The 16,795-nt window shown below is 57.8% G+C and overlaps 1 protein-coding gene across 5 annotated transcripts in view; it reads left to right on the forward strand.

The window, feature by feature from the left end:
* MYO18B (myosin XVIIIB) overlaps window positions 1-16,781 on the forward strand; it is a 42,996-nt gene extending 26,215 nt beyond the window's left edge. For 3 of the 5 annotated variants that reach the window (XM_039362634.1, XM_039362633.1, XM_039362637.1), the window contains 16 exons: window positions 260-414; window positions 852-975; window positions 1,160-1,360; window positions 1,480-1,590; window positions 1,680-1,784; window positions 2,144-2,299; window positions 5,376-5,489; window positions 5,582-5,698; window positions 6,268-6,351; window positions 6,645-6,782; window positions 6,865-7,049; window positions 9,800-9,934; window positions 10,546-10,587; window positions 11,400-11,573; window positions 14,345-15,588; window positions 16,574-16,781. In XM_039362634.1, the coding sequence (XP_039218568.1) occupies window positions 260-414; window positions 852-975; window positions 1,160-1,360; window positions 1,480-1,590; window positions 1,680-1,784; window positions 2,144-2,299; window positions 5,376-5,489; window positions 5,582-5,698; window positions 6,268-6,351; window positions 6,645-6,782; window positions 6,865-7,049; window positions 9,800-9,934; window positions 10,546-10,587; window positions 11,400-11,573; window positions 14,345-15,587 (3,084 nt within the window). In that variant the 3' untranslated portion in view covers window position 15,588; window positions 16,574-16,781. The remainder of the gene's footprint in view (window positions 1-259; window positions 415-851; window positions 976-1,159; window positions 1,361-1,479; window positions 1,591-1,679; window positions 1,785-2,143; window positions 2,300-5,375; window positions 5,490-5,581; window positions 5,699-6,267; window positions 6,352-6,644; window positions 6,783-6,864; window positions 7,050-9,799; window positions 9,935-10,545; window positions 10,588-11,399; window positions 11,574-14,344; window positions 15,589-16,573) is intronic. The other 2 variants (XM_039362635.1, XM_039362636.1) reach the window with 2 other exon arrangements.
* Window positions 16,782-16,795: the final 14 nt, after the last annotated feature.

Genomic DNA, 16,795 nt, shown 5'->3' on the forward strand with positions numbered 1-16,795 from the left:
TCTCGGCATCTCTGCCTGGGCCTGGCTGGGGCCTGGTGCCAAGCCAGAGTCTGCTTGACCACCAAAAGCGCTAATCCAGCGCAGTCACACCGCAGCAGCCAAACTCCTCCTCCGCGCCAGGGACGACACGCACGGGCACAGGGCAGCTTGGGAGGGTTTCTGAGCAACCCTGTGGTGGTCCGGCATCCAGGGTGTGCCATAGAGGGGACGGCTGTCCGGCCTGCCCCCCTCTTTTCACGGGGACCTTCCTGCTTTACAGCTCAGCCAGGTCCAGCAGCTGTACGGGGAGGCCAGGCGGACGGCCCAGCAACTGAAGCGGAAGTGCAAGCAGCTGACCTGCGAACTGGAGGACACCCGGGTGCTGATGGAGAACCAGCAGATCCGCAACCACGAGCTGGAGAAGAAGCAGAAGAAGTAAGAGTCTGCCGGAGGGGCAGCACAGGATGCCCCCCCCCTCCCAAAGTCCCCGGCACTCTTTCAGGAAGGCAGTGACAGCCAAGCGTATTGATTGGGTGGAATGAGGCTGGAGGGTGGGCTCTTCTCCCCCCATTATGGCAGGATTCTCTCGTGAGCAGGGTCCGAGGAGAAGGGCAGACCATTGTGGGAGGCGTTCTCCAGGGGTGTCTTGCCCCAGGGCTTCCCCAAAATTGGACCGACTCCAAGGTTTATTCCTGAATTCCGTGTGCCCAGAATGTCGTTTTTGCCCTTGGTGCTGTGACTTTAGTTCCTCCCTTGCTGGCGGAGCAGCCAGACTGTGGCCCCCGGAAGGGGGGGCTGAGCCCCACCAGCTCCCAAGCACCCGAGGCCTGCCAGCGCAGGCCCTACCCCCCAAAACCCATGTTTCCTTGCAGGTTCGACCTGCAGCTGGCCCAGGCGCTGGGGGAGTCGGCCTTTGAGAAGAGCCTCCGTGAGAAAGTGGCTCAGGAGAACTCCAGCCTGCAGTTCCAGCTGGGCAGCCTGCGGCAGAGCCTGGAGGCAAGGCCCTGCTGGGCAGAGCGGAGAGGGGCCCCCAAGGAGTGGGTGGCTGGCGTGGGCACGGCCGGCAAGGCCTGTGGACCTCAGACCAGACTCCAGAAGAGGCCGGCTCCCCAAAGTCTCCTCCAGACTGGGAGTGTGGGAGTGCCCACTTTCTTGCTCTCTTCTGCCCTCCCCCCCCCAGCGAAAAGAGTCAGACAACAAGGGCCTCGGCCAGCGGGTCACAGCGCTCAGCTCCCAAGTGGAGGGGCTCAGCAACACAGCCAACCTGGATGCCGATGGCCCAGCCGCCCTGCAGAAGAAGCTGTGGGACCTCGAATCCAGGGCCTCGGAGCAGCAGCAGGAGCTGAGCCAGCAGACAAAGGCTGTTCAGCAGCTGGAGCAGGTGAGGCCCCTCCTGGCCACCCTTTGGCCACTAGTCTTCCTTTTCGGAGTGGAAGCCAGCTGAGGGGGGGAGGCCCACCCTAACATCTGCGCCCCCTCGTCCTGGTCCTTCCCCTCCAGCTTCACCTGAGATTGGAGCTGCAGCTGGAGCGGGCGAAGCAGATTCACCGGAAGGAGCTGGAAGATAAGGAGGAGGAGCTGGAGGACACCCGCACATCCTGCCAGAAGCGGGTAGGGCCTGCCTGGGGGGGGTGTCTCGGTGTGTGTGTCCCCTCCCAGCCTGTGACCCCCTCTCACGTCTCCCTTTGGCTTGGCTGCAGCTTCGCCAGCTGGAGATGCAGTGGGAACAGGAGTGTGACGAGAAGCAGGCCCTCCTGCGCGAGAAGCGGGATTTGGAGGGCCTGGTGGCCACCCTCTGTGAGCAGGTGAGGGAAGGGCAGCTGCCCGCCTCTAGCATGGGGGTCCTCCGCTTGGCTCAACCCTGGCAGAGGCGCCCAGAGGCTACACACTCTGCAGGCCAACTGCAAAAACGCACAAGGCAACAGCAGGCATGGATGGCATCTGGGGGGCCCCTTTCACCATGAAGAAGAGAGCCCCCCCAATAGAGAATTAACAGAGAATGCTCCCAGTCTGCTCCTTTTTCTCCTGGATCTTTTGCTGCATCAGGTGGTTGAAGCATTTGCTTAGAAAAAGTGGATGCAACAACATTTACCATTTTTGACATGGTTCTCTGCTTTGGGCACCCCACATAAAGGCCAAATACAAGCCTCCCCTCTTTCTTCAGATTGGCCATCGGGACTTCGACGTGGAGAAGCGACTCCGGCGCGACCTGAAAAGGACCCACGCCTTGCTAGCCGACGTCCAGCTGCTGCTGGAGACCTCCGGGGCAGACCCAGGCCCATCAGGAAGCCAGGAGGAGTGGGCCAAGCTCCACAGCCAGGTGAGGGGTGGGGCCTCCGGGAAGAGGCTCAGTGGCCAGGCGGTGGCCAGAGATCCTTTGGCCTTTGCCTGGATGGCCTCCGCATCACGGTCGCATCACGGTCGTGAATCAATCCTAAGCTTCAGTTAAAAGCTCCAGGCTTTGCAAGCTTCTTCCAGCACAACAGATCAGGAGAGGGCGGCTCAGCCGATCTTTGCTGAAACTTGAACCCTGAGCCGGTCCATCCCCTTTTAAAGCAGTGTAGAGAGGAAGCTTTCTCCGGAGTGTTTGGAATGTAATTAAGGCAATTTGTTTAATGGAGGGTGTTCACTGGTGTTGGTCTACCTGGTGATAATTACCAAGCCTTGCGCTCAGCATCTATTCTGGGGGGGGGGCTGGGGGCCCTCGGGTGTAGCTGCTGGGAAAGTGGTGGTGGAGGGGGCAGAATTTGGCTCACAAAAGTCACCTCCAAAGGGTCCGGGGGGGGGGCCCTCAGGGACAGACAGAAGGGTGTGGGGTTGTGGAGGGCTTGGGAACCTTTCCCAGCAAGGAAGGAGGCCAGTGTGGCTGTTTGGGGATGGAGAGGCAAAAACTCCTTTCTGGCTTCGGGTGCAGCAGCGGCGGCGGCAGAGTGGAGGGGCCCAGGGGCCAAGGGCTGGGTGGGAGAGAAGCCGAAAAGGAGGCAGCCAGTCTTGAGGAGGGGGGGCATGGCTGGGGACCCCCAGGAACAGTAATTCCAATTTAGCTGCACAAGCATTCTGGAACCATTCAATAAATAACCCCCCTTGCTTGTCTCCATTGAAAACACGCCATTCCGGAGATGCGAGCAATTACAGCGAGCGCAGACATTGGTAATTGGGATAATAATTCTGTGTAAACAGCATCTGTGAACTGCAGATGTTTCTACCTGGTTTGGCAGAAGCAGGGGGGGGGGAGAGTTGCAGGTCCTTGGCTGTTGCCCTGCTGCCCTTTAGGCACTGGAAAGATGCTGCACTTGGCATGGGGGGGGCACTCCGGGGGCTTTGCCGATAATAACGGGGGGGGGGGAGAGATTGGAAGGTACCTGAGCCTGTCCTGGGCAGCTGGGGTCTCCTCTCCTGAACGGCGGTCAGAGGCCATCGCCCAGTCCTGAAGAGCAGAGGGATCATCTCATTGGATGAAACCCCAAGGACTCTCTTTCTGATAGGTGCCTTTAAATCCCTGCCATTGGGTGTTGCGGAGATAGCCTGTCCTCATCGGTCCAGGTGGGGATTAGGGGCACACTGCTCCTGGACTTGGAAGATCCACTTATTCAGAAGGGGGGAGATGAAAGGCCCCATAGATCTGGCTGTTGCTGTATAGTCTCAACTTGCTGATGCCCAGGATCCTCCCCTTTTCATGCCCTCTAGACAGGCGATACGGGGGAGGGAGGCGCAGGCCGAGCCCTGGGCAGCAGCCCTTCTTTCGCTGGGCATGAGAGTGGCGTGAATTTCAGGGGCCCCCTGGGGGGATCAGTTTCTCCTTTCCACCATCCCCCCGCCCCGGGGCGGTTTAAGCAGCAGGGAAAGTGTGTGTGTATGTGTGTGTGTGTGTGTGTGTGTGTGTGTGTGTGTGTGTGTGTGTGAAGGAAATCACCCCCCCACCCCCATCCTGGGCTGCTGTGAGGATTAAAAACCAGCCCCGGAGATGCCTTCCTCCCACTCCCCAGCAACGGAGCCTTTGGAGAAGGGAGCCTGGTCAACTGGCAGAAGAGGCATCGAACAGATGGTCGCGCGCTGCCAACTTAACACATTTGATCTGTTCGTACATTATGTGTCATTTTTGATGGGAATTTCAGTTTGTTTGCTCCCAAATGGGAAAAATGTATGCAGATTTTTTTGAAAGGAGAAAGGAGGAAGCAGGGCAGACAAATGAAGGGCTGGGAGGGAAAGGGAAGGGGGGGGGCTATCAGACATGAGGAGCTCTGGGGTTTATAATCTGAATTACAGGTGCAGAATGAGAGGGCTCTGTGTTGTTCCAAATCTGTTTCCCCTCACAAATTGGGACAAGCAAGACTGGAAAGCAGAATCTTTAAACACAACTCAGAGGATTGGTGGGACGTGGCCACGGCCGTCCAGCTGTACCAGCTCTTGGATTAAAAGGAGGGTGAAGTCACCTCCAGGAGAGTCCTGGGGGACAGGAAGGAGCTGCTTGGGCATGGTTCACCAAGGGGCCAAGAGGGCCACGGTTTTTACTCCAACAGCGGCCGGCCAGCTTCCTTTCAGAAAGACCCCGTGAGGTCCTTCCCTTCTGGAAATGGGGAGGGGGATTGGCCAGTAAGCGTTAGGGGCCGCTTCTCGCCAGTTCCGTGCAAAATCCTCTGACCCAGGGATGCTCTTTGCTTGCAGCTCAGGGCTGCTACCACCCGAGTCCCTCCCTTGCAGAATTTTCTGCTGCTCTTTCAATCCCCGTTATTTAATATTGGTTAAAGCCACCCCCTGGGTGGGAGGCTTTAATTATCCTCTCCGAAGCCTCCACATAAAAGGCCGATGATGCTGGTTTTAGGGTAAAATTTGGCCACTGAACTTTACAGACACTCAGCTGCAGACCCAGCCTTTTCAGTCAGCAAACAGGCAAAGGCCCCATAAGGGGTGGGGGAGAGCGGGGGGGGGGGCGCAAGGATTGCTTGGAAGCTTCAGAGAAAGGCCGACTGGAGCTGAGCGTGAGCGCAGCAAAGGCCCAGCTTAGCGGGCACAGTGGGCAAGACCAGGTGCTGGCAAACGCCAGGAGTGAAGAAGACAAAACAGGGAAACCGGGTGAGGAGGGGGGGGCTTTGGGCTGCCCAGCCAGGCCTGTGTGGGGGTGGCAGGGGGCTGTTCCAGAGCAGAAGGCCTCCTCTACCCGGTGGTTGCAGTCGAGGCTGCTTGAGAAACAATCGTTTATAAACTCTGCCTTGTGAATTGCTTTAATCTCTGCAAATTGGAGGAGGTTCACCTCATTGGCTAATTAATGAGCCCTTGCACCAGGGGCTAAAGCTGAACTTAGTGGTGTGAGAGCCAAGGGTACAACAGAGCATTGTTTAAAACCCGTGCGGGGTCCGGGGGGGTCCCCTGATCTCCTTTCCTCCCTGCTCTGCCAGTGGGAAGACAGCGCAGCCAGGTGTGCCGAAGCCCTGGAGTCTCAGAAGATGTTGTCACTCGAGGTGGAGAATTTGCACTCGGAACTGGAGACGGCCACCAGGAACAAAAACTTGGTACAGAACTGGATAATTGCACCTTAACCCAAATGCCTCCCCCCACCCCGATGAGAAGCCCCTGCCTAGAGGACTTGCTGTGTTTCGTGCAGGTGGACGAACAGCTGTACCAGCTGCAGCACGAGAAGGCCGACCTGCTCAAGCGCATCGAGGAGGACCAGGATGATCTGAACGAGCTGATGGCGAAGCACAAAGCCCTGATTGCACAGGTGAGGGGGGTGGGCGGAGGACCCCTCCCTCCTGAAGGGGCTCCGGCCTGCTATTCAGGAACTGGCCTCGCCCCCTTCCTTCCACTCTCTCCTGTGCATAGACTCCAGATCGCTAGGCTTCCCGCCATGGGTCCCATAGGAGCCGGTGCTCCCACCTGCCCACAGAACCCCCTCCTCCTCTCCCACTGACCCCCTTTCCTTTTCTGAGGGTGCTGCTGTAATTCAGCAAACTACACAAAGGGAAGCTCTGTGTTTCCAAGGCCTGCCTTCTCCCCCCCCCCACACACTGCTCAGGGAAAAGGCCAGGCTGAAGGGAACATCCTGGTGGGAAGCAGGACTGATGTTGCTGGCCAGCTCTCTGGTCAGTGGCCATTATGGCCACCATGCTCTGGGGTGTGCTTGGAGAGATTGCCTGCCCTTGCTCTCTGGGGTGTGCTTGGAGAGATTGCCTGCCCTTGCGGAGGGTCAGCAGCACGTCCTCCCTGTCGGGCTCCCGCCTTTGACCTGCCCCGCTCCCGGCCTTCCCCCCGGGGCCGCTCTGAGGCCTTGGCTTCTCTTCCTCCCTGCAGTCGGCCACAGACCTCGCCCAGATCCGAGAACTGCAGGGGCAGCTGGAGGAGGTGAAGAAGGAGAAGCAGGCCCTGCAGGAGAGAGTAAGAGCAGGAGCTGCATTCTGGGGGGGCTGAGGGGGGCTGGCCAGGAGGTCAGCAGGAGCCAGGGACCTCAGTGCCTGTCCAGCTCTCGGAGAGAGGCGCTGCCAGTCTGCAGTGGTAGTAAAATTAGGTGGCGATGGTGTGGGGAGGCCCCGCCTGCTCCGTCCTGGTCCATGGATTGATGAAGCTTTAACTTTTAATGCTTTGCTGCAAGACCCCCTCCCCACGCTGCCCCTCCCACCCAGAGGTGTGTTTGGGCGGGACAAGGTCCACCTTCCCTTCTCTGCAAACAGCTGCAGGCGGCCCAGGCCAGGCTCTCCTACCTGGAGCAAGCGATGGTGGAGCGCTCCATCGTCAGTCGCCAGGAGGCCCTGATCTGCGACTTGGAGAACAAGATGGAGTTCCAGAGCATCCAGGTCAAGCGGTTTGAGGTACAGCGCTGATCATACGGGGGAGGGGCTCCCTGGACAGGCGTCGCTCAGCTCCCCTGAGGTGACCGTCTGTCCCCCGCAGGCACTGGTGCTCCGTCTCCGGGACCGCGTGATCAGGATGGGAGAGGAGCTGGAGAAGGCGAAGGAAAGCGAAGCGCGCGAGAGGGAGAACGCCCACTACTGCCGGCTGCGGCTGGAGGAGATGAAGGCCGACATGAGCGAACGGGCGCAGAGGGAGCTGGAGGCCAGTCGCAAGCGGGTGGACCTGGTGAGAGCAGGGGGGAGCGTTGTCCATGCGCGAGAGGCCTGGCCTTGACGCAGAGGTCTTGCAATATGCGCTGCCTTTATTGACTTGAGAAGCTAAGATCCCTTTTCCTTAGCAAACAAACACACAAATTGTGGTTTGTGCCTGTTACGGTCTGCAGTTTGGCAGCTGGGCTGGTTTCTTTGGGGCTGATTGGGGCTGGGCCCCAAGGCCTGTCAGGCAAGGCCCTTCCGGGAAGCTAAACAGGCTTTCTTGCCCCCGGGGTCCCACCTCTTTGGGCCCAGCGCTCAGCCACACCCAGCGCCAAGAGGTGCGGCTGCAGAGTGCCCGGTCCCTCGGGGGCCTCTTCTGTCCGGTCCAAGATCAGGGCTCGGGGGGGGGCGGATTCTGGTGGCTTGGCACCCTCCTTGCCAGAGTAACTGCTCAGTGTGGAGGTGGCAGAGGACTTCCCAGGTAAGTGTGTCTGCGGAGCAAACGCAGGGAGCAGGATCGTGTCTCTACTCCTGGGAAGGTCCAGGAAGGTTGTGCCTTGAGCTCCCAAATCTCGCTAATCTTTTTCTGACAGTGTGTGGAAAAGCTGCCTGCAGCAGATCCTCCTGATCTGGGCACCGATTAAAGGAGCCAAGGTGCCTTCCACACAGCAAAGTGGCAGTGCCAACCTGTGGTTGACTGTTTTTCCAAATTGGTTTTGGTTTTTCCCTTCTGGGTGGCTGCAGCTCAGCCTCCTGTTTGCTGCTTTATGGTTATTTCTGTTGGTAGGTTGGCTATGAAAAGAGGGTTCTCCTTCGATGCCCGCTTCAAAAGTTCCTGTGCCGCCTCCTCCTCCTCCTCTCCAGCTTCCTCTTGGACTGCTGAGGTTCGGTCTAGGGAGCTCGATTGGTGCACCAACAGAATTGATGGTCTTTAAAAATATACATATTTGAATTGTAGATGGGATTGTTGAAGTGATTTTACGTAAGACACAAACCTAGTCTTGCTATCGAGGTTCAGAAGCTGTTATGAAAAATCCTCCTCAGTGAAATAATCCGTCCGTAAGTGGAAACAAGGATGCTGCCAGGTTTCCTTCACCAAAGGGAGGAGGTCTCTGCCTTGCTCCTTTGGGAGGGGGGGGGTTGGCCTCCCCACTTCTTTAACCAGCCGTTCCTCACTGTCTTTGGAGTTTAAGATCTGTCTTTGAATTACTGGGTATTTTTTTTTAATTAATGGCATTTATTTTAACAGAATAATACATAGGAAGGAGTTTGAGAGAAGGAGGGGTCTCCACTCCATTTGCCCCTTGGAAGTCTGAAATTGGGGTTGCCCTTCAGCCTGGCTTGCCTCACAGGACTGTTGGGAGGAGGCAGCGGGTGGGGGGAGGGAAGGGCCCACCTGCCACCCTCAGAGCGCCAAAGGGAGATTTTGAACAGGTTCGAGATTTCAGGGTGCACTTTAAAATAGCAAAGGGCAAAAAAAGAGAGGGAGAGAGAAAGATATCTTTAGAAATGTGCAATTATGCCCGCCCCGTCTCCCTGTCATCGCACGCGCGTATCTTGGTGCGTTGGCATTAAAATATCTCTCGTTTGCACAGTGACCGCCTCCGCAGGCCGAGTTTCCAAACCACCCACAGGAAACAGGAGCCGCCTCTTTCCGATTCCAAGTCCTGAAGCAGCCACAACCAGCAACACAAAACCACCACAAGGCCTTCCCTGGGTGACCATTTCCATTCACTTGGCCTGTCGGTCCCTTTTGACCCTCCAGCCCCTCTGCAGAATGCCACTTCCCAAGCCAGGCAGGCCGCCGAAAATCCCTAACCCCCTCCCTCCCTCCCAAGCTGAACGCTGCCCCCCTCCTCCAAAGGGCAGGCAGTGTTGCATCTCCCCCCGCCAGCTCTGGCCCTCAAGGAACCGTCTCCCATGCTTGGGGCAGGTGGAAGAGGCAACACCTGCGCAGAGGGTCAGGAGCTTGTGCTCCTGCAAGGTGCCCGAGGGGAGGGGTCTTTCTGCCCATCTGCACCTGGCCCATTTTTCCTTCCAGAGCAAGTGGGGCCTTGGTCTTCCGCACGGCCCAGTGGTTGCATCTGGCCCTCCGTCTCTCCCTCCGTCCCGCCCTCCCATCGCTGGGGAGTTCTGCAACCAGCAGGCCCCCTTCGGGAGTTTTCTTCTTCCGCACTCTGCATTTCATGTGCTTTTTGTTTTTTCAAATCACAGTTCTGTTTCCATTTCACTCATCCAGCCCCCAAACTCCGGGCCTTCTCTGATTTACTCTCAGGCCTTCACAGCCAGGACTGCCACTCTTTGCCTCCGTGATGATGATTTGATTGCTGGCAGCTTCAGTCAAGAGGGATTGCTGGGCTCTGCCACACTGGCGCCCCGACTGCTCTTTTGCAGGGAGGGAGGGAGAGAGGGAGGGATCGGCCAGGTCCCGTTTTCTAAGGATACAAAACGGGGTTCAGCTGATGCAAATGCACGAGAGTTCCTTGTTCTGAAATGCTTTGGCCCAGTGGCGCCAGCGGGCACTGGGGACACAGCTGGATTGGCGCTGCTGCTTCGGGGCAGAGCAGACTCACCAAGGGCCCTGTGCAAACCAACCATGTTGCTTCACTTATGGTCAGCATTGGGGGAACTCAGAAAATGGGTTAATGCAATAACTGAGTTGAGGCTGTTGGGAGTCCTGCATTGTCTCCCCGCATCCATCACTGAAATAGCTTTGAGGGCCTCACAGCCCACCCTTCTTGCCTTTGCCCCCCCCCCCGAATCCCTCTCCCGCTTCCCCCGGAGAAGCAAGTGGACGAGCTCTCGGCGGTCAAGCAGACTCTGCAGGCGGACCTGGAAACCTCGATCCGGCGCATTGCAGACTTGCAGGTGGCTTTGGAAGAGGTGCAGTCGAGCGATGAAGGCGAGACGGAGAGGTGAGTGTGCCAGAAGCCAGCCCTGCTCTGGGCTCCTCTGTCCCTGCAGTTTGCTTGTTTGTGGGGCTGACCGTTCAGGCCAAGACGCTTCTCTGAGGGACCAGAAAGAAAACCCTTTTCGTAATTTCCTGGACCCTCCTGGTGATGGTCAGGAGACGATGGCGGAGGCGTCGCTGTTTCCCTCCACGTCCGAGTGCGGCCGTTCCTCCGCCGTGACGTCAGTGCAGCTCAGAGTGATTAAGCCTGTTAATGGAGCATTAGCAGCCCTGCAGGATGGCTCATTATCCCCACTTCAGTCTCAAGTTTTGAGGAGGAAAAGAGAGAACCGCGGGTCAGTTTATCTAATATTAATAATGCCAACATCCAGTTCTTCGTACAGAAAAAAACCGACCGCATCTGGATTTCCAAAGGAGGCGTTTAGAGGGTTTAAAGAAAACAAAGCCAAGAGCCGTGTGTGAGCCCCTGGCCCTCCCGGGAGGCGGCTCTCTGCGTCCCTGGGTGAATGTTGGTGCCTGCATGTATTTCCAGAGAGGCCCGATCCTGCTTTCTGGGGGTCCTTTCTGGGGGGGCAGCAATCCCTCAGACCGGAACTGATTTCTCCTTCCTTGCAGCATCCAGACAGCCCAGGATTCCCATGGTGCACGGCAGGAGACGTAAGTCGAACTGAATGGGGTCCCGGCTGGGGCTGATGGGCGGCTGCAGCGTGAAGCCCAGTGATCGGCAGCTGTGAAAAATGGGCCTTGATGAATAGAAGCCGATAGAAAGGAAGGGCAGATTAGATTCTCATAGATTTTGGATTTATTCCATCTTGCACTTCAAAATTCACACCTCCCTTCTCCCTGCCTGTCAGCTGCTCCCTCCTGAGAGCCGGGGGGGGGGAGGGGGCTCTCTTGCAGTTCAGGGCAGTGATGGCAGAGCTGGCTGGCCAGAGAGGCTTTGGCTTTCTCTGAGCTGCACGCTGGGAGGGTGGGGCCCGTCACTGGCCGGGATGCCCCTGGGGGCGAAGGTGGGTCTGCCCTGAACGTGCACCATTCCCGGTGCAGGGCCCTGCAGGGTCCATCTTAGCTGTTGTGGGATGCCGTTGGGTAGGTGCCTTAATAGCTTTCATGTGGACTTCAACTCCCAGAATTCCCCAGCCAGCATGAGGGTGGTGCTCTCAAGGGACACAGCGCGCTGCCTGGGGAATTCTGGGAGATGAAGTTCACATGGCTCAAAGTTGCTGAGGTTGAGAAACACGAGTGCAGATGCCCAGATGTTTGCGAGCCTTTTGCCCGAAAGCCCCTCCCTGCCCACATCTTGGACTCAGGAACTTAAATCACAATCACAATAGTTCATTAAGTGTGTGGAGGCGAGCGGCTCTTCCAGATGCTGCAGGTGTGGGATTAGCTCCGTGTACAACCCTTCCCTGCTCTGCCTGTCTCCTCGGAGGAGGCCGAAGCGGCAGCTCTCCTCCTCCTCCTTGCAGGGAGAGTCAGCTGAGTCTGGCTTCAAGTTCATCGCTGAGCTTAAATCTGGAGTCTGAAGGAAGCGTCCGGTCGTGGCTGGAGACGGGGTCAGGTTGGACGTCCCCATCGGCTCCCAGTCTGGCTGGAAGCAGCTCTCAGCTCTCGGTGGACGGCCGGAGCCTCCCGAGCCTGAGGTGAGAGTCATTTTTGCCCTCCGGCCTCTGCGGCCCCTGAGCAGGAGGTCCCCCCTGGAAAAGGAGCCCCACAGCCGGAATCAGCTTTAAGAAGCTTTAGCCGGAATTTCCCAGCCTCTTCATGACCTTCCGGCCACTTGCTGGGCTGTGAACAGTGGGGGAGGGGGTCAGCGTGGATCCGGAGGGCCTGTGTAACCAGGAGGGTGTAAAGGCAGGTGGGGAGCTCCCTGCTCAGCTTGAGGAGGGGGTGAGTGAGAAGCGAGGGCCCGCAGGAGAGGTTTTCTGAGGGAGGGGACATTGTGGGGCCTGGGTGGAAAGGCGGGAAGGCCGCAGGGGAGGGCAGAGCATTGAGCTTGGGAGGATCCCCCTGAGGGGGGGGGGTTTGAAGAAAGAGCAGAAAACGACTCCTGGACAGGTGGGAGCCAAGCAGAGCCCAAGGAGAAGCTCCTCCTGGGTGGGGCGCAGCAGCCCCCCCTCCACCCGTCCTGTGGTCCATCTCTGGCCTTGCAGGAGGTGAAGCAAAACAGTTTTCCAAGCTCCGGAGGAAGATCTGGTGGCAGCTGGCACACGTGTGCCCGGGATCTTCCGATGCCACCGGAGGGTGGAAGCTGTGTTGTATCCCAGGCAGTGCTGGCTTTTCTCGACCGCACAAACCAGCATCATTTCAGTTGGTCCGTCCTTCTGCGCAATTGCCGCTTCTCTCCTTTTGTCTCTGGACATGCTCTGTGTTTCAATTCAAGTACAGATATTATTGCATAAATTATTTCAACTAGCATAAGCATAATAATCATCCTAATTGCTGTGTAATCTTCACTAATTACTGTTGTATGTCATTTGTTTTGGTGCGGCTCGCAGACTGCAAAAATTCCACTTGGCTTAGGGAAGCTTTCGGATTCTCCCCTCGGAGGCTCCCTTAAAAAAACCTGGGGAGGAAGAGGGAGGAAGGAGAGGCAGGGCAGCCTTTGGTTCCTCAAGGCAGCATCTGGCGAGGAGGACCTTTTCTGTTCCAGAAGGTGGAGCTGCTTCTCACTGGCCTGCTTCTCCCCCGCAAAAGCCGGGCTGCAGAGGGTCTCCTTCCCCTTTGCCCCAAGGCCCACTCCCGTGGAGCTACCTGCAAGGTGGGAAGGGGTCTTGCTCGGCCACCAAGCCAGTCAGGTGCAGAGGAACAAAGGTTTCTGCCGGGACCACCTCCTCCTCCTCCCCCCCCCCAGCTTCCCTCCTGCAAGGATTCCCAGTTGCTGGTGGTCTCCCTTAGGGCGGAGGCAGGGGTGAGGATCCGGGTCTCCTCGCCCAGCCCATCAGTGGGCGAGCAAGGTGATGCTGGTCTGTGAGCCAGGCAGGAGCAGCTTTGCCTTGGCTGGAGAGCAACGAGCCCTGTCCTGGTGGCCTCTGAGTAGGGGTCTCCTGGGCTGCATTTGGGAGCCATGTGCTGCCCATTTAGGGGGGCCCAGGGCAAGTGTTTTCTGGCTGAGGGGCTCTAGTGGAAGGAGAGCCCTGGGCCTCTCTTCTGCCAAGCCTCCTTTGCTGCTCTCTTTGATAGACTCTGTGTGTGTGTGTGTGTGTGTGTGAGAGAGAGAGAGAGAGAGAGAGAGAGAGAGAGAGAGAGAGAGAGAGAGAGAGAGAGAGAGAGAGAGAGAGAGAGAGAGAGAGAACGAGAACCCATTTCTAAGGCAACAAAGGTGCAAGGAGTTTTTGCCCTGGACCTTCCTGGCTTGGCTAAGCAGAGCGACCGGACAGGCAGGCTGGAGCCGTAGCAAAGTGAGCCTGGGTGCTTTGGGCTTCCAGAAGGGCCCGGGAGCTCCTGGTCCTTATACGAGGCCTGGCGCCTGAGCCCAGTCCAGGGCCTCTGCGTGGTTCTGATGTCATTTCACACCACACTCTGGAACTCTCTCTCCCACCCACCCCCAAAGACGGCCCAGGCGCTGTGGGAGATGGGGAGGCGGGTGCCAATCCAGGGTGCCCACCCTTTCCTGTAAACACATTCTGGGATGCTAAGCAAGCAGGTGGGCAGGATCCGGGCTGTGCTGTTCTTTGGCAGGTGGGCAGTCGGGAAAGCAAGTGACTCAAGGCGCCCGCCAGCAGCCTTCCAGGGAGATGGGTGGAGCGGCCGATGGACCGAGAGGCTGTCTTGAGACAGGGCAGCCTGGCTGTGCTCTTGGCTCTGCAGATTACAAGCTGTGGAATGTTGCTATGGCAATGGCATCCCTTCTCCTTAGCCAGAAGGGTTTATTCCTGCCAGGCTAAGGGTTGTTAAAACGTGTAGTTCTCAAAACAGAGCAGAAATTGGGAAAAAGAAAGGAACCCTATGCGATTTTTCAGCAGGACCTTTCTCACTTCTCACTCCATTTGAGAGGCTTTTGTGTGGCCAGCTTTTGGGGGGGAAGGTGTTCTTTACCCCCCAGCAAAGGGCAAAGGAGAAGGAGCAGCCCAACTCCCTGGCAAACTCAGTTTGGGATCCCCACCCTTCATGCCCATGCCGGGGGAGGGGGATTTAGATCACCGTTCTGGCGGTCCGGGGGCTTTCCTCTCTCCGGTTGGCCCCGCAGAGTTCCTTGAGCAAGAGCCGGAGGGAGCCGCTGGCCTTTCTCAGCTGCGACCCAGGCCTGCGTCCCACCAGATGGGGAAGCAGCTTCTCTAACCTCAGGTTTTAAGTGTAAATATGTATTTCCTGGGTGGACCCGGGTGGGGGTGTTTTCTCAACCGCTGACTGGTGTGTGAAGCTTTGGCTTAGCATCCAGCTCAGGGTTTCTTGTCCAACTGTTTCCTCGTAGGGCGAACAAAGACCAAGAGAAAAGCTGGCATTCAACCTCCTTGCTAAGTGCGAAAAGGAAGGGCTACGGACGGTGTGGAGGAGACCCGGAAAGCCCTCCCGTTGGCTCTCTGAGGCGTGACTCTGGGCGGCCCCAGGGCGGCCCCAAGTCAGAGGCTGCTGTGTCCCTCTCCGCAAGGAGGCCGGTGTCCTCTCCGGCCCCAGCCAAAGAGACGCTTCCTTTCTCTCCCTTCCCAAGCAGAAAACTCTCTCCTTCGGCGGAGGAGGACCGGCTGCCCCTGTCCTCCTCTGCGCTCTCTGAGTACGTGGAAGGGCTGCGGAGGGAGCGGCTGAAGGCTCAGGCGCCTTTGGAGGAGGCCTCCTCCTTGCCCATTTACCAAACGACCGGGGCTCCCTTCCTCAGGAGACGCAGGACCCTGAAGGACAACGAAGACTTTCAAATCGACCTGGAGGAGCTTGGTGCAAACCCTGGAGTTGACCTGGTTCGCTCCTCCAGTCTGAGAAGCATCTCGTCGGATTGTGGGCTGCGGCCGTCCTTCTCCCCAGTCCTGAAAAGGGCCTCCCGCTTTGGCTCCTTCGACTCCCTCGTGCAGAACACCGAGGACCCTTACGCCAAAGTTGCCTCTCCGATCCTGGGTGGGGACGTGGTCGGCCCGTCGCGGCCGATGCCATGGAGAAGCTGCCTGGAGCCCTCCTTGGAAGAAAGCCTGGATTTCGGGAAGGAGCCCCTGACGTTCCAAAGCAAGAGGCTGGGGGAGATTCCAAGTGAAGGAAAGGATCCCTTTCCTTGCAAAATACCAACGCTAAGTTACGAGCGAAAAACAGAGGCTGACTTGGACGACTTCCTGCCTGCCATCCGGAAAGCTCAGTCCACCAGTAGCCTGTCCAGAGGCCCCAAGGAGAGGAAGGAGGGACAGCGGCCCCCCAGTGTCCATTTTGAAGACCACATTGCCCCTCAGCGCACTTTCCTGTCTGAGATAAAGACCGTTTTATCCCCACAGTGGAGAGCTAAGGAGGAACCCGGCAAGCTCTCCGACTCCGACTCCTCTTCTTCAGGCTCGGCGATGTCTTTCAAAAGCGCCGACAGCATCAAGTGCCGGCCCAGAGTCCGAAGGCAGGACGGGGAAGGCTGCGTGGGGGGCCAAGGGAGCGTGGAAGGGGTGAAAGTGGACCCACGGTCCGAGGCCGAAGGGAAAGAAGACGATGTGACCAGCATCATGATGAAATACCTTGGAAAAGAGTAAGGTAATCAGTCCGTGGCCGTGCCTTCTGCTTGCAGCTCTGGTGGCGGAAGGCCCGGCCAGCGGAGATCCCTCGTTCACACCGTCATGCGGCTAGTTTAGAGGCGGGTCCCTGCGGCACAAGTCATGCTTTGCGTGAAGATGTTGCCTGGCCTGATCCCCCCAAAATTTCCTAAGACCCCCTCCTTAAGATCAGCTGAGCCATTTCCCCCGACTAAGACCCAGGACCAGGCCTCCTTCCTTGGCCATAGATGGGGAAGTTCTCACCAGCTCTGGGGGCTCCTCAGCTGTCATGAAAAGAGCCCCTCTGCAGCTCTGGCAACTCGCCCCTGAACACGCAAGCAGCTCCTGGCTCCTCCTAGCATTGCTTTCCCCTCTTCTTGGGGGTCTGACAGCTGTCATTCAGCCAGCCAAGCTCTTAGGATGGGCTGCTGCCTTTCTCTTATGCTTTCCCTGCCTGGCCTGAGGAGACAGACGGCCCACCCAGAGACAGAGAAAGCAAGGAAGGACCGGAGGGAACCTTCGCAGCCATTGCCCTCCTAAGTCCATGGGAGATCCCAGTCTTTTTGCAGCATCTATCCTCCCCCTTCTCCTCTACCACCACCACCACCACCACTTTATTTTGGCCTCTTCTTTGCCAAGCTGGAAGATTTTGCGTTTTGGCCTGTTCCACTGACGAGTGAGTGGATTAAGAGCCAATTAAGAGACTGGATGGGAGCAGCTCAGCCTTAGCAAATGTCCTCTTCATTTATCTGCAAGTTGTGTGACGTTTCCAGGGTGGCTTTTACCTGAGCAGGTTTCTCTAATCCGGGGAGTCGGCTTGGGATGTTGGCTGGGCCTGGGAACTCCCCCGGGTATTGTTCCGAAGCAAGGCAGGCTGAGGGTCTGGATGGGAATGGGCCCTGTGGCGGGGGGGGGAGGGTGCCAGCCTAGAGGGGGAACTGCAGACCCACATTTCCTTCAGCCTGCCCTCTTTCCTTCCTCTTCAGGGCTTCAGCAACGGCATGAAAAACGGATCTGCAAGCAGGTTTTCTTCTGTGGATGATGGTTTCTCCCCCACTGGTGCTGCCAGAACCATAATGCACAACCGTGGGTGTGCCTAGGTGTGAAAGAGACGAATGTGCAGGCCTTCCCCATCGGGAGCCGTTTGGGGAGCTCTCTTGGATTGACGCCAAATAAAACATTTTGGTTCTTGGAGAGGAGCCTCTGTG

The sequence above is a fragment of the Crotalus tigris genome, unplaced genomic scaffold, assembly GCF_016545835.1.
Source record: "Crotalus tigris isolate CLP2741 ecotype Arizona unplaced genomic scaffold, ASM1654583v1 scf7180000019478.12717781048:2074007, whole genome shotgun sequence".
In the NCBI taxonomy this organism is placed as follows: domain Eukaryota; kingdom Metazoa; phylum Chordata; class Lepidosauria; order Squamata; family Viperidae; genus Crotalus; species Crotalus tigris.